Source organism: Leucopleurus acutus (genome assembly GCF_964270905.1).
Source record: "Leucopleurus acutus genome assembly, chromosome: 13".
Taxonomy (NCBI): domain Eukaryota; kingdom Metazoa; phylum Chordata; class Mammalia; order Artiodactyla; family Delphinidae; genus Leucopleurus; species Leucopleurus acutus.
This window is the reverse complement of record NC_139155.1, coordinates 88,250,282-88,265,684: the sequence shown is the minus strand read 5'-3', so window position 1 is coordinate 88,265,684 and position 15,403 is coordinate 88,250,282. Positions and strand designations below refer to the sequence as shown.

The 15,403-nt window shown below is 45.9% G+C and overlaps 1 protein-coding gene across 7 annotated transcripts in view; it reads left to right on the top strand.

Moving 5' to 3' along the window:
* The window catches only part of RIMBP2 (RIMS binding protein 2), a gene marked incomplete at both ends in the record, with an annotated part of 100,945 nt that extends 88,541 nt beyond the window's left edge, over window positions 1-12,404 (top strand). For 3 of the 7 annotated variants that reach the window (XM_082853000.1, XM_082852997.1, XM_082852994.1), the window contains 4 exons: window positions 1,325-1,428; window positions 2,556-2,627; window positions 9,844-9,978; window positions 10,478-10,504. In XM_082853000.1, coding sequence (XP_082709126.1) covers window positions 1,325-1,428; window positions 2,556-2,627; window positions 9,844-9,978; window positions 10,478-10,504 — 338 coding nt within the window. Of the gene's footprint in view, window positions 1-1,324; window positions 1,429-2,555; window positions 2,628-9,843; window positions 9,979-10,477; window positions 10,505-12,131; window positions 12,321-12,377 lie in introns of those variants that run through there. The other 4 variants (XM_082852995.1, XM_082852996.1, XM_082852998.1 and 1 more) reach the window with 3 other exon arrangements.
* Between the last annotated feature and the right edge of the window lie 2,999 nt (window positions 12,405-15,403).

The following is a 15,403-nucleotide window of genomic DNA, read 5'->3' as shown; positions in this document are numbered from 1 at the left end:
CAGGTCCTGCAAAGGTGTGCTTGCTTATTTTAAATGAAAGCAGTGATTCTTCTGTGTTTTTTTTTTTTTAATTTATTTATTTATTTTGGGCTGTGTTGGGTCTTCGTTTCTGTGCGAGGGCTTTCTCTAGTTGTGGCAAGCGGGGGCCACTCTTCATCGCAGTGCGCGGGCCTCTCACTATCGCGGCCTCTCTTGTTGCGGAGCACAGGCTCCGGACGCGCAGGTTCAGTAGTTGTGGTGCACGGGCCCAGTTGCTCCGCGGCATGTGGGACCTTCCCGGACCAGGGCGCGAACCCATGTCCCCTGCATCGGCAGGCAGATTCTCAACCACTGCGCCACCAGGGAAGCCCCGAAAGCAGTGATTCTTGACCAGGAGCTGAGGGTTGAATTTTGCACACCCACTGCAGGCCCTATACCTGCCACAAACCACTGCAAAGCCACGTAACTAACGTTAGTTGCTTTCAAAACACCTGCCTTTGAGAGTTTTCATTTCTGTGTTTTGAATTCCAAAAATTCATTGTAGGTGAAAAGCAGCTGTGTTTAGAAGAAATGCTTCAATGCCGGCTTTCTCCAGGAGAAATATCATTTAGAACTCCAGACAACAGCGGGTTTGCCAGGGAGTTCGACAGTCTAGGCCAGATCCCACGGTTCTCCACGGACCCTTATAAACGGCTGTTTTCAGAGTTTTCACCTCTGCTCTGCACAGGGTTTCCTCTTCCCTCCCGGCTTGTGCTGCCGTGTGTGCTGGGATAGTGCCCTGGGGCTCCGTCTATGGCAGATCACAGCCAGGCAAGGGGAGGGGGCCTCCCCAGAGCCTTCCCCACAGGCGGCATCGTTTCGGGGGCAGCTGTTGAAAGCACAGTGGCAGGGCGCTGGAGGGGAAAGCGGTGGGAGGGACCCTTGCGATGGGTAGAGAGGGTGCCGCTTTCTATGGTCTCTTGCTTCTCTTGATGCCAGGCCGGTGGCCGTGCCTCTGGTCTGAGCGAGAATGACTTGATTCTGTGGCTTCACGGCAGCTACACGGGCAGCAGTTTTGACCCGGCGTTTGCGGGGCTTCCTGCGAGCGAGGTGCCAATCTCCAGCCGGCCCGGTGGTCCTGCCCGTGCTGCACCCACCCGGTGCCGGCCCGAACGGTTTAGATCGGCTGTTGCAGAGGATCAGTCTAAGTGTCCCTTGTTCACGGATGTGCTGGAGAAAGGGGTGGGAGCTGCCCTGGTTTTGCTGGCACTAGTGCCCAGTGGTCGCCTCGGCCACACTGGCCATCTGTGACCCGGCTCTGAAATCACTTCATGGTGTCTTTCTTCTTCTCCTGTGACGGGAACAGAGAGAAACAGAAGGAGCATCAGGCAGCCCTCGGTGGCGACGCGGAGGATGGTTGCCCTGTACGACTACGACCCGAGGGAGAGCTCGCCCAACATCGATGTCGAGGTACCGGCCGAGCGCCCCACACCTCTGCTGACAGCACTGCTCCCTCCCTGCCTTCTCTGGACCCGTCCGAGGGCAGGCCTACCCGACCAGTAAATAGGGACCCAGGCAGGCAGGAGAGAGGTCGTGAGCCTGGTGACACGCTCAGGACATGGCAGCCACTGACATAGGGTTTCCCTGGACCAGCGCCGGGCAAGCCCTGTGACCCACACCTGGTGGTGATGGGTCGTCCTGGAGAGAGAAAGCAAAGCCCCCTGCATGTGGCCACTGACCCTCATGGCCGCCACACACACACTCAAGGAAGATAGAGAAGAAAGGATGGGTGTTCTCCGTGCATGGAGTTTTGGGGTCCTAGGAACCTTGTGAAAACTGAAAAGGATTTGCCTTCAGAAATGAACGATTAGGTTTCCAGTCCGTGGGGCCGCTTTCTTAGATGGCGAGATGTGTACCGATCCCTGGTCCTCGGTATTTCTGTTCCGCCTGACGGGCGAGCAGCTCGTGGCTCCGATTCAGAGCTCAGGTGTATTCACATCTCTACAGGCTTGATGCGCGTACGATGCCTGATGGCTCTTACGTGTGAACTTTAGTCCCTCTTTCCGCGTCGAGAGATAAAAATGCAATTTTTTCTGGTATCCTCTGCTGGATTCTGTGCACCCACCTCTAGCCTGGAGCCTGGCATAGAGTAGACACTTAATAAATAGACATTTAATTACTGATTTTCTTTTTACACTCAGTGAAAGGCTGTTTGTGCAGTGGTCCCTACACTGCAGAGAACATCTCCTTGAGGCTCCGGGTTTTGTAAGTTGACTATTTGGTTCTAAAGACGTGCCGCCAGCAGAACATGGGGACGACCTTGAATTCTGGCCGAGAATCAGAGCCCGGCAGCCCTTTTCTTGTAGGCTGGAGTCATCATGACATATCCTTACTTTCTAAGAGGCTAGGGACAGAGGCATTCATCAGATTTGTACCTTTCCTCCTTATTTGACTGAAAGAATAGGTTCATACCAAAATAATAAGAGAAAAAGAGAAATCATACCAGAAATCATGAAGAACTTTTTTTTTTTTTTTTTTTTAAAAAGCAACTCCTGTCTCCAGGAGAACACTTTTAACTTTATGTTCTATCTCTACAGGCTGAACTTACATTTTGCACTGGAGATATTATTACTGTTTTCGGTGAAATTGATGAAGATGGATTTTATTATGTAAGTTTTGAAGCGTCAAGTATATATATATAATTTTGCTTGTCTGTTGTTTCCCCTGAAATCGTGTATGAACTCTGTATGGCTTGCTGACGGGTTGGCTAATTTGCTTGTCTCCCTTCCTGAGGACATACTATAGGACGGCAGTCGTGTAATCTTCACGGTTCCTTCTTTTCTAACAGGGGTATTTTCGACGTATACAAGCTGTCAGCAAAGGAAGGGTATTCACGTGTTTACACTTAAAATTTCCTCCATCCAGACCTTTACCAAACAGTTTAATGTTCTGGATTACTTACTGCGTAGGTCATAAATACATTTTCAAATAGGAAAAGGAAGAAATACAAAGAAGCATAATTAATTAACTAAAAGCCTCCTCGCTGACCTCCTGCGCGCAGCCCTGTGGACCCAGCCTCTGGGGGGCAGTGCTGGCTCTGCGCCGGCGCCAGCCTCCTTCCTTCTCATTCCCCTTCCCGTGGAGGAGCTGGTCTCCCGCTAATCCCCGAGGAAGAGAAGGTGGTCATCTTGGCGGCTCCTGCCTGGCAGACACCCACCGCTGTCCCCTGCCTTGGGAGTGGGGTCACCATCTTGCATCAGAGTCCAACCTTCCTCCTTTTTCTTTTCTTTTTCTAAAATAATCAAAGTAGCTGAGAAACTCTATGGCAGGTTTCTCTTGGGGTCAAAGGGATTTTACAAACTCAGGCACACGTGGCCTTTGAAAGCTCTCTCTGCGCAGTTTCTGAGTTTTAAGAGTATAGTTTTTAGTGAGACTGTTCATACCGTTACCGACCAGGGTTCTCGGCCCCCTTAATCAATAGATATTGATCAGAGGCCAGACAAGAAGTTCAGGCAAGGCTTTACTGGGGCCCCTGCTGCAGCGGGGGGAGCGGGAACCAGTAACAGCTTCCCTTGCTCGCTCACTCCCCGAGGGCGGGGGGCCAGCTGGTTCCTTCTATGGGGTGAGGATGGGGGTGTGTCCAGGGGTGGGGCTGGAGGCGTGGCTTAGGAGGTCTGCCCACCCCTTTGGTGGTGCTGAGTGCCGGGGGCATGCGCGGTGCCCTGCTTTTGCTCCTGACACCCTGTTTTTGCTCCCGGATCTTCAGAAGGGGCAGTTGGGGTTTTTTTTTTTGGTCTTTTTGTACCTTGTTGTCCATAATTTGCCCCAACTGTGCATGCATGCGGTTATTCTTAGTCCCTTATAGTTTCTTTGTATTTTGTTGCTTGAGGAGATGACATCTGTCCAGGTACAAGCCCTGCAGCAAAGGGTCCCAGGTCCCAGGTCCCAGCCTGTCTCGATACTTTGTCCCGTATGTTGCAGATCGTTCTTTTCTAGGTCACGGTCCGCTTTGTAGCTTTTCCTCGTGTGTGTGTGTGGTTTTGTTGCTTTGTTTTCCTTTATGAAGCAGGAGTTCTTAAACGCGTCCGTAGTCAGTTTCGTCTGCCCCTGGGAGTCATGCTTAAAAAGTCCTTCAAGGCGACTGATAGAAGTTATCTTGCTTTGGTTCTTCACTTTTATAGCTTCATTTTCACATGTAAATCTCAAGTGTTTAACTTTATTTTTGATTTCTAATTGGAGAAACTAATGTCCCCACACCACTTATTAAATAATCCGTCCTTTCTCCGCTGGTTAAAGAGCCCATCTTTCTCCTATGAACTGCATTCCTACCTAGAGTGTTTCTGGACTTCAGTGCTACTTGACACTATGTCAATTATTGTATTTTTATAATTCATTTTCATATTTGGGAGGAACCGTTTTTGTAAAGAGCCTGCCTACGACAAACCCATAGTATTTTGTTCAGAGGTGCATTTAGCTTTTAGGTTAAACTGGGGGGAACTTGACATAATATTGTCTTCTGATTTGGACACATGGTGTGTCTGACATTTTTTAAGTTTTCCCTTTCATCTGTCAGAAGGTTCATGAATTTCTTCTTGCACATCCTTTTATATATCTTTCAAAGTTCATTCTTATGTTCTTGCTGTTATGATTTTTTTCTGGTATATATTTTACTGGTTATTTAGAAAATATGTTGGAAATGTGTGTGTGTGTATGTGTGTATGTATGAGTGTGTGTGCAACGTACACGTGTGTGCATATGTATACATGTATCTGTACATGTGTACATGAATTGTATGTGCGCGTGTATATTGCGTGTGCACGCATATGTGTGTGCATGTTTATGTGCACGTACTGTGTGCCCATTTATGTGCATGCGTGTTTATGTATGTGCACGAGTATGCATGTGTGTGCATGTGTGTGTACTGTGTGCCTGTTTATGTGCGTGTATGTGTATATATCGTGTGCCTATGTATGTGCACGTGTGTGTGCGTATGCATGTGCGTGTATGTGTATATATCGTGTGCCTATGTGCGCGTGTGTGCGTATGCATGTGCATGTGTGTATATATCACGTGCCTATGTACATGCACGTGTGTGTGCGTATGCATGTGCGTGTATGTGTATATATCGTGTGCCTATGTGCACGTGTGTGTGCGTGTGCATGTATGTGTATATATCATGTGCCTATGTGCACGTGTGTGTGCGTGTGCATGTGCATGTATGTGTGTATATCGTGTGCCTATGTGCACGTGTGTGTGCGTATGCATGTGCATGCATTGTATATATCGTGCCTATGTGTGTGCACATGTGTGTGTATGTGTGCGTGTGTTTACGTGCATGCATATGTATGCACTGTGTGCCTGTTTATGTGCATGTGTGTTTATGATCCCCTGCAAATCTTTTTTCTGAATGCATTTATATCCATTGTCATCAGTTGGTTCTCTCGGGTTCCCCAAATCATGACATTTTGTCTTTTCTTCAGTATCTATCAGTCATCTCTTTTTATTGTCTTATTATTGCATCATTGAAAACAATTCTGAATGACAGGGACGGGGGATCCCTGACAGTCTGTATTTTAGTAGGAATATCACTAATCTTTACACTGTTGTGTGTTAGGCTAGATTATCGATAAAGATAGGTGGTCTTTATCATGTTAAGCATCCTGTTTTTCATTTGCTGAACTTATTTTTTTTTGGTCAGTAAATTACTGACCATGGTGTACAACTTTTTTTTTTACAATTATTTTTAAAGCACTGGGTTTGATTTGCTAACATTTTATTCAGAAGTTATATTTATATTCCAGAAATTATATTGATTTATATTTATTGGAGTATCTTTTTTGTGGCTTTTGGTATCAGGATTATGCTAGAATTATGAATGAACTGGTAAGCTTCCAGTATTTTTCATGCTCCGAACAGATTAAATGACATAGTTAAGGTCCTACAATTACATGAAGGTTATTACAACCTACCTAAAAATCTTATAGGTCCAGTGTCGTTTTAGGATGCAGTTGTACAAAAGTTTTCACTTGCTTAAATAATTATCTTCTTATTGAGTCAATTTTTAATACTTTATATATATTTAGAAAGCCATGCCTTTCATTTAGATTTTCAAACATATAGACAAAACTGGACATAGTATTTTCTGGTAATTTAAACATATTTTTCTAATACGATCTGCATGTTCCCATTCCTACATTGTTTTATCTACTTTATTTTCTTGAACAGCCTACCTAAATTTTATATGATAGTAGGAATCAGATCTAAATTGATATGTACACGTTTTAGTTCTTTCCACCAGATGGCTTTAGTATTATTTTGTTGGTCAAATTTGCTGAGTAGACTGCCCAGTGCAGTTATTATTTTTTATTTGGTAAACAAGAACTGCGGATACCTAACTTAATACCAAACATCTTAAATTTCGCCACACTTGCGTTGTCTCACATCATGTGCAATCTTAAAAGCTCTCGAGAGAGCTAACTTGCAGCTATTTCATGGGACCTCGTCCTGTCATGTCTTCCTAGTCTCTCCTCGGTTCCACCACATCCCATAATGAACAGAGTGTAGACAGAGGGGCCTCTGCTGTCTACCTGGGCCTTCCCCTCCACAACTCACGGCATCCCCAGTGAAGTCCCTGCCTTGTCTCCAGTCATTTGAGACTCCCAGCACCCCACAATGCTTTAACCCTCACGCTGTGTTAGCCAGATAGATGCTTGCAGTGCCCAGTGTTTCAACACCCAAACTCTTAAATCATATACTTCGATAGGTCAGAGGGAAGCAGGCCGTACAGTAGCATTCTAAAGTATTAAAGGAAGCAAAGGAGGAGAAGTGTGCAAGTGTGATGGGGCCTTGTGCTGACCGGGCATGGGGACAAAGGGGCCGGGTAGACTGTAACGTTTTCTGCCGCTCAGCCCAGCCCAGCGGATTCCAATTCTGTTCAAACTGTGAGGTCTTCACACGGTTCGTATCCGGCCTCACACACAAAAGCGGTAGAAATGAGGCTTGAGGAGGAGCAGAGATCAGACTGTGAAGGGTCTGCAAGTGGCGGAGATGTTATTATGGTCAAGGGCTTCGCAAGTGGACCGTTTAAGGGAGGTGCGAGTCCCAAGAGGCCAGGCGACGAGCGATGGAACGGCCCAGGTGACGGGCAAGGGCCTGCACTGAGACGGTGACGGGGGAGGCTGACAGAGATAGGCTCGAGGCCGCGCAGGGCTCAGATCTGTAGCTGTGACATCTTCCAGGAGGGTCTGCAGATTCTGCCGCAGCCGATGGGTGCCCTTGGGAACACAGAAATGAGGACACGGTAGCGAGGAAAACACGGCTTAGAAACTATTGAGCTTGGGGCTACAGAGCCTCTCCAACGTGGAGGGGGACTCACGCAGGAGCGTGATTCTAGCGACCACGTCCTGTGCCGGGGTACGTGGCGGTGGACGCCAACAGTGAAGTCGTGTCGTGTGCACTTTTGACGTGTGATTTAGCAGAACTGTGCTGGGAGGCTCAAGAGGAGAGAGGAAACAATGAAGAGCACAGGCAGTTCCCTCCACCGCTGGATCGGGGAGCCCAGGGCAGGGCTCAGCCCGGGAGCCTGAACACGCAGGCCCCTGTCGGTCGTGGTTCACACAGGTGCCTCTTGAGATGTGAACACGGTGCTGATGGGGATGTGTGTGTAAAGCTGTGCCTTTTCATAGAATGTAGCCCCCACCACGAGCCAGCTACTCCGTCTGGTGCTTACCTCTGGTGCTGGAGGGAAAATCTGGCTGGTGGACCTACTGAGAGGTCTGGACTGGACAGACGTTCCAGCGCCTTTGCATATATACATGTTGTCTGCAAGCGCTGGTGTGGAAGAAATCACCAGGGAGACATGTACAGCAAAAAGCAAAGCTGTCCTAGAAAGAGTGCCTAAGTAACACCAACGGAGAAAGACAAGCTAACGGTGGAGCCTGAGGAAGAAGGGTTGAAGCGGCCACAGGTAAACAGGAGGGTGGGATCTTCAGGGTCTAGGCAGAAGGAGCTGGCGGGCGACTGGGCACGTGGCTGTCGGGCTCAGGAGGGATTATCGCACAGGAAGACGTGGGGGGTACCTGGACCTGCCTCTTTTAAAAGAATTAATTTTAATTGTGAGAAAATACACATAATTTACCATCTTAATCACTTCTAAGTGTACAGTTCAACAGCGTTAAGTACACTCACACTGTCGTGCAACCGTCACCACCATCCATCTCCAGAACTCTTTCCATCTTGCAAGATTAACTCTGTCCCCATCAAACACCAAGTCCCCACTGTCCCCTCCTGCTGGCGCCCACCCTTCTCCTTTCTGTCTCTAGACTCTGACTGCTCTCCGGACCAATGTAAGTGGAATCACGCAGTATACGTCTGCTTATGACCCTTCACTTAGCATAATGTCCTCAAGGTTCGTCTCTGTTGTAGCATAGGTCAGAATATCCTTCCTTTCTTAAGGCTGAATAACCCTCCACTGTACCACATTTTGTTTATCCATTCACCCGCTGATGCACAGCTAGGTTGCTTCCATCCTTTGGCTATTGTGAGGAATGCTGCTATGAATATAGGTACACAATTCTCTCTTCAAAATTCTGCTTTCAGTTCTTTTGGGTAAACACCCAGAGGTGGAATTGTTGGATCATATCGTATGGTAATTCTATTTTTAATTTTTTGCAGAACCACCGTACTGTTTCCTCCATAGTGGCTGTACCGTTTCACAGTCCCACCAACAGTGCACGAGGGTTCCAATTCTTCCGTATCTACACCAACATTAAAATATGTTTATAGTAGCCATCCTAATGGATGTGAGGTGGTGTCTTGAGGTTTTGATTTACGTTTCCCTAATGAGTAGTGATGCTGACTGAGCATCTTGTATGTGCTACTTAGCCATCTGTCTTCTTTTTTTTTTTTGGGAAATTATCTGTTCAAGTCCTTCGCCCACTTTTTAATTGGGTTGTTTATTTTGTTAAGTTGTAGAAGTTCTTTATATATCCTTTATAACCCCTTACTAGATATATGACTTGCAAGCATTTTCTCCCATTCACTCTGTTCATCACGTTCCTGGATGCACAGTTTTTCATTTTGATGCTGTAGGCTGTCTCTTTCAAGTTGCCACCGTCTCCTACACCTACTAGACAGAGAAACACACTCCCAGGTTGTCTGGGGCCAGTTTTGAGCTTGGTTTTGGGTTCTGTGGGGCAAGGTGGCACTGGGGGGGTTGATGTGGTGGGCTGTGAGCTGCTCGGGACTGACGTCCAGTGGGCAGTTGGAACTGTGTTCCATGCATGGACACGTGACTGCGTAGAAAGGTCCGGAAGGATATATACCAACCTGAAGCAGTCACCTTGAGGAGGTGCCAACGCCTTCACCTTCCCCTCTTGGGTGCATTCTTACAGCGAGGCTGGAGCGACGCACAGGATGAAAGATACCAGGTGGAACCGGTCGGCCCCCTCAGTCCTGCCCCCGCATGTGACAGCCGCCCCCCACTCCCCTCTCTCAGTGCACCCAGGCAACGCTATTTGTGCAAGCTCCCTTGGGACTCAGAGGTTGGTCAGGGCTGAGAACCTCTAAGTGAGGTGCTCCCCAGGACTGTTCCTAAGCGTGCCTGACCCTGAGAACCACCCAGGCCCCTTGGCCGAAACAGGTCCTCAGCTCCGCTCCAGACAGGCCAGCTCGAGACCTCAGGGCAGGCGCCGGGACCCTGCGCTTCGAGCACGTGGCCGAGCTCACTCTTGTGGTCAGGGGAGTCCGGAAGCACTGGCGTCCCGGTGTGTCTGCCACTTCTGAGCCAGAAGAAACTCGCTGCTCTGAGCTGTATTCCTTTACCTAAAGCAAGAAGCAGGTTTCTGGAAAAACAGTCAATTGTTCTTCTCATCCCTGTGTTTTTAGGGGGAGCTTAATGGGCAGAAAGGCCTCGTACCCTCCAACTTCCTAGAAGAAGTACCCGATGACGTAGAAGTCTATCTTTCTGACGCGCCGCCCCACTACCCGCAGGACACGCCGACGCGCTCGAAGACGAAAAGGGTAAGCACGTGTGTTCAGCACTTTTAACCCCTGTCCCACTCCGCCACAGACGGTCTACTGCAGTCTTTGCATTGCTTTTTATGTCTTAGGTCGAAAAGCATATACCCTGAATTTTTCCTCTGCCCTCCCATGGGGGTTGTGCCTGAAAATTCCTAATTCCAAATCAAGTTTACTTGTTTCACCAAAATGCCCCTTTCAATCTAATCAGTCTGCTTTGCTCACAAAGGAACTTGCCATCCTACGTCACAGACGCACAGTCCAGTTTAAGAGTGAAACGGGGATGGCGATAGTCCTTAGACTCGGTGGGCAGCAATGGCTGTCCGCCCTGTCAGGGTTTTAGCAGATCTTCTCAGCAAAGGCCAAAGAACTTCTCGGCCACATGTAACTGTCCGATTACGTTTGTTTGGTGTCTCATTTTTATTTTATTTCATCACTGCGAGTTTTTATATATTATATTTTTATATATATTTTATTTCTTTGCTCATCTGCTTGGAAACAGAAGAAGAGTGTGCATTTCACCCCTTAATCAGGCAATGTAGCCTTCACGTAAGTGAGCAACTGAAGATACCTGTAAACATAGCAACCTAAGCTACCTGCAGTGGACCAATGCGGTAGACTTAAGGCTTCACTGGGGGGCTAAAAAAAAGAAGAAATATGTCTCAAAAGCTCACTGGACCTAAAGTGTTATTGGTCTCAGTTGTAAAGCAACTGAATTTGTAGAGAAATAAATCAGCTTTGATAATCATTTCCTACGATTTACGTTAAGAATATTTGGAAGAGGCCAACATTGGGAACATATTTCTTAACAGGCTAATTGTTTGTTTACACAGTGTTCCAATGTCTAGTCATAATTCAAGCTGCATATTGCATTGTTAGCCACTCTTGGGAAAAGCACAACCTAATAAAATGTTTCCTCTGGAAATTTTACCTAAAAAAAAACCCCGCAACTCAAGATCGAGCGGATGAGTAGTGAACACGAGGTGATCTAGAGTTGCCTCTGAACGCTCCCCATGCTGCCTGGAATGGCAGGCAGCTTTTTCTTAAGTGACCGTCCCTCTACCTTACGGGAGAGCTGATGCGTCTCCTCAAAGCACAAGCAAGTGTCCTGAACACGCAGGCGTTTGGCTGGAAGACTGCTTTGTTGGTATACCAATGCAATACCAAGTTTAATGAAACATGCAGCTCAAATGATTGCATTAGATGGAATAGATGGTATCTTCAGGTGTACTTTGGGATGATTTAGTAGGTGTTCTCCATTAGAATTAGACCCTGATTTTAAATCCAAGGAAGCTTGAAGCCCCTGGGCTCCTGTCTGCCTGATGAATAACGAGTCCTCGTATTAGAAAGAGCTTTGCTCTGGTGGGGTAAGGGAGCAAGAGGAAAGGTGGTGTTATGTAATCGCAGGCATGCATGCGACCGTAAACGCGGGTGAGCCCATGTCGTCATGCCCGCGTTAGAATACAGTTCCGCTCCTGTGAGGCACCGGGAAGCACTCGAGTGCACGGAAACCCTACCATGTGCTCTGTATCGACAAAAACGCACCTTTAATACCTTGGAAATAATGAGAGCGTACAATAAGGGCCTTTAAGCTTTCTTTGATTGAAATTAAGGTTCATTTTATTTTTTTTATTTATTTTTCTTTCAACCGGTGCGCCATCTCCAGTATTTCTCTAGTATACTAACCCAGGAATGTACTCAACGTCAGGATCTCACATGCCCAAGCAGTTTTCAAATTCGAAATTCCCCCTAAGAACTTTTGCTTTTAAGATTACTGACGGGTACTCAGCCAGTCTTACTCTCAACCTAATTCAAAATGACTCCTTCTTCCTGCTTCTGGTCTTAAGTTACAAAGTCAGTGATTACCCAGCTCTGTGTTGCCAGAGCAATGGCCACTCCCTCCCCCGAACGCAAAGAAACCGAAAACCCCACACTGCTGGCCCTGTCTGGGGGCCCTCAGACCCCCTCTCTGAGCTATGCCGTGGGAGGGCCGTGTGCCTCTCACGGGATACTTCAACCCTTCAGAGAAGAAACGAACCACGCTCACCTTGCCTGGTGGGAAGCGGGGCCGTGTGGCGTCACTGATGCTGCGCGGCGAGCGGAGGGGTGCTGCCGGCGCTCGCGCACTCAGTGACCTGTACCAATGTGCCTACTAGGTTCCTCCTGAGGGTTCAGGTACAGCAAGGAGAGTACCATCTCCCACAGCCCATCTCCATTCTGGGCCACCTACGTCATCTATGGGTACTGGTAGTCCTGGGAGAGGCAGGGAAATGTCCTCGAGAAAGAAAAAGGGGCTGCTTTCCAAAGGCAAGAAACTGCTGAAAAAGCTGGGTGCAGTGAAATGATTCACGTGCTTCCGGACAACTTCCAAATCTATGTAATTTTCTTTAATTCCAAACTAGGGCTTTCATGACTCAAGTACTTCCTAAAAAACCAATCTTCTCCCCTGACACCAGTAGAGAAATGCTCTTTGCACTACCGTCCACTTTAAACCCAGCGCCAGGACACAGAGCTGCTGGTACTCCCGCCGGGCCTCCGCGCCCATCGCTCTTGTTATTGCCGGGCCCTGGCGGGAGCTGGGCTGTCTCGTGAGCACACAGGGCGGCCAGTAGCTCTTTGTAGCTCACTCCCTACCTGGGGCCCCAGCCTTTGTGCATTTGTCATCTGCCCTTGAAGGAATGATTCCAACCTCGCTCCCTTTTCAAAAATGCTTGCCTCATGACGCATAACTCTCACTTGAACTCTGGTCTTGAAATTCCTAGTTTAACCGCCTTGATGTCCTGCCTTATAAATGCACAGTGATCTGTACTGTCCAATAAAAGCTACAGTGTACACGTTGTATGTGTTGTGCATTCAGTGCCCTCCACCCTCACAGACACAGTGCTTTGAGACCAAGTTGCACAGGCTGTGCAATGATAAGATCCTGGTTTTCTGTCTTTCGAAGCAAGCCAGGCGACACACAGGAAATGTTTACTTATTCAAATCATTTAAAAAAGAGGAGAGGAAGTAACTTTGGTAAAGTACCACTACTCCAACCTGCCAAAAAGCTGGTAATACTCATTGCTTTCAGTGTTACATTTTGTGGCATATGGACTTACGTTACTTTCATTATTTGTCAAAATGCCATACACAGATAATCAACAGTGAACAGCCTACACGTAAAGCAATCCACATAATGCATAAGCCACACGGAAAACATACTAACTTTAAGTCTGTTCAAAATGACTCCCCACCAGTCTTCACCATTGGCACCCGAACAGCAACAACAAAGATTTACAGAGTTGCTGGCAGACGTATTTGATGGTTACTATTTTGTAATCCTTGTCCACTTGTAAATTGTTTTTACTCTTTATACATACTTTTCAGACTGCCTTTCTTTTGTAATTTATGGGAGGTTTATAAATGAATGATGACGCTTTCCCCATTGTGTCTTCAAAAACTATATTGTAAATTGTAATATAATAGTATGTGGTAGATTTATTAAAAGGAAATTACTCAATGTGTGGTTAAGTTCTGTGTGGGTGTGTGCATGTGTACAGCTAGTGTAAAATATTTTATAGAAATAAAATTTCTTATTTTATACAACGCCATTTGTTCTGTGTTTGTTTTGAACGCTTTTTTTTTTTAAATCATAGCAGCATAACTGAATTCCTTTTCCTATACGTACAAGAAAAACTCTATAACGTTACCTTTTCTGGCACTCCTGTTTTTCTAAAGTAATTCTGACCTGTGTTTTGGGAGTCATTTACAAAGTGCTGTCACTCTCGCATTGTTGGTGACAATCCACTCAGTGGCAAAAGAAAGGTACTACGCACGTGCACCAAAGATGTCGAGAGTGAGTTCAAACCATATTCATAACATCTCCCTTTGGCAACTCCAGAATTCAAGTGATCTGAATAAAGAGCTACACCAGCTAAATCTAATAAAACACAACTTAATTTTTCAAATACAGAGCATTTTCCTGAAATCCTTAATTACTGTAAAACTCTCCCAATAATAGGGTTTATTATCATTAGGAGGTAAAACCAACGTGCGAGGTGCAAATATACTTCAAACGCGTAACTTGATGAAACTGCACACAAGTACACAAAATAACCGCTATCATAATGTCATTCACGTCGAACTATGTTTTCACCTAACGCATTTACAAAACAGGTGATGTTTGAATAACTGATGACGGAGAAATACTGCATGATCTCACTCATACGTGGAACCTAAAACAGTCAAAAACACTTAGAAGCAGAGGGTAGGATGGTGGTTGCCAGGGGCTGAGGGTGGGGGAAATGGGGCGATGTGGGTCAAAGGGCACAAAGTTTCAGTTACACAAGATGATATCCATTCTGGAGATCTTAAGTTAAAAAAAAAAAAAAGCTGAAATGCTAGATTAAATGGAATGTCTTTAATTTAAAAATATTCCAGTTTAAGAAATACCAGTATAAGAAATTAAAGTCCGCACAACAGTGTGAATGTACTTAATGCAACTACACACTTAAAAATGGTTGAAATGGTAAGCTTTATGTTACATATACTTTACCACAGTAAAAAGAAATTAATGACAGTTTCTCCAAAAACATAAAATAAAATCAGTAAAAGTAGCCAGGGTTAAACGTTTTGAACACATTTACAGATTTCCTAAAATATGAAAATGTAGGCAAGCCCAAAGTGATAATGAACTGGACTTATTAGCTTTGGTGAATACTATGAAACATTTAAGGAATACATACGGCCCACTGTACACAAATTCTTCCAGAGAAGAGAGAAGAAAGAAAAATGCCCAAACTCATGAGGCCAGCATTATCCTGATACCAAAACTAGGCAAAGACATTGTAAGAAAACTACAGACCAACAGCATCATGAATGTAGATAAAAAAAAAAAAAAAATCCTTGACCAAACATTAGCAGACTGAATCCAACAGTCTATAAGGACGATACACTATATTTAACTGTGGTTCAACCCAGGAATGAAGGTCGGTTGAACACTCTGAAGGAAAATCAAGGTGTTTTACTGTATTAACAGGACAGAAGAGAAGAGCTGCCCAGTCATTTCAATAAATGCAAGGAAAGCACTGGGCACGATCAACAGCTGTCAGGAAGCCAGGAAAAGAAAGGAATTTACCTCAACTTGGTAAAGTTAACAGTCAACATACATAACGATGAAAGACTGACCACTTGCCCTTTATGTCAAAAACAACACAAGGACGTCCACTTGACTACTTGTATTCAACACTATACTGGAGTTTCTAGCCTTGCAATAAGGCAAGAAAAGTCATACACTTTTGAAAGGAAGAAGTGAAACAGTCTTTATTTGCAGATGACACGACTGCATGCAGAAAATGTTAAGGGGTATCTACAAAACGCGGTTAGTACTAATATGTGAATTTGGCAAGCTGACAGGGTACAAGGTCGACATACAAAAGTCAATTGTATT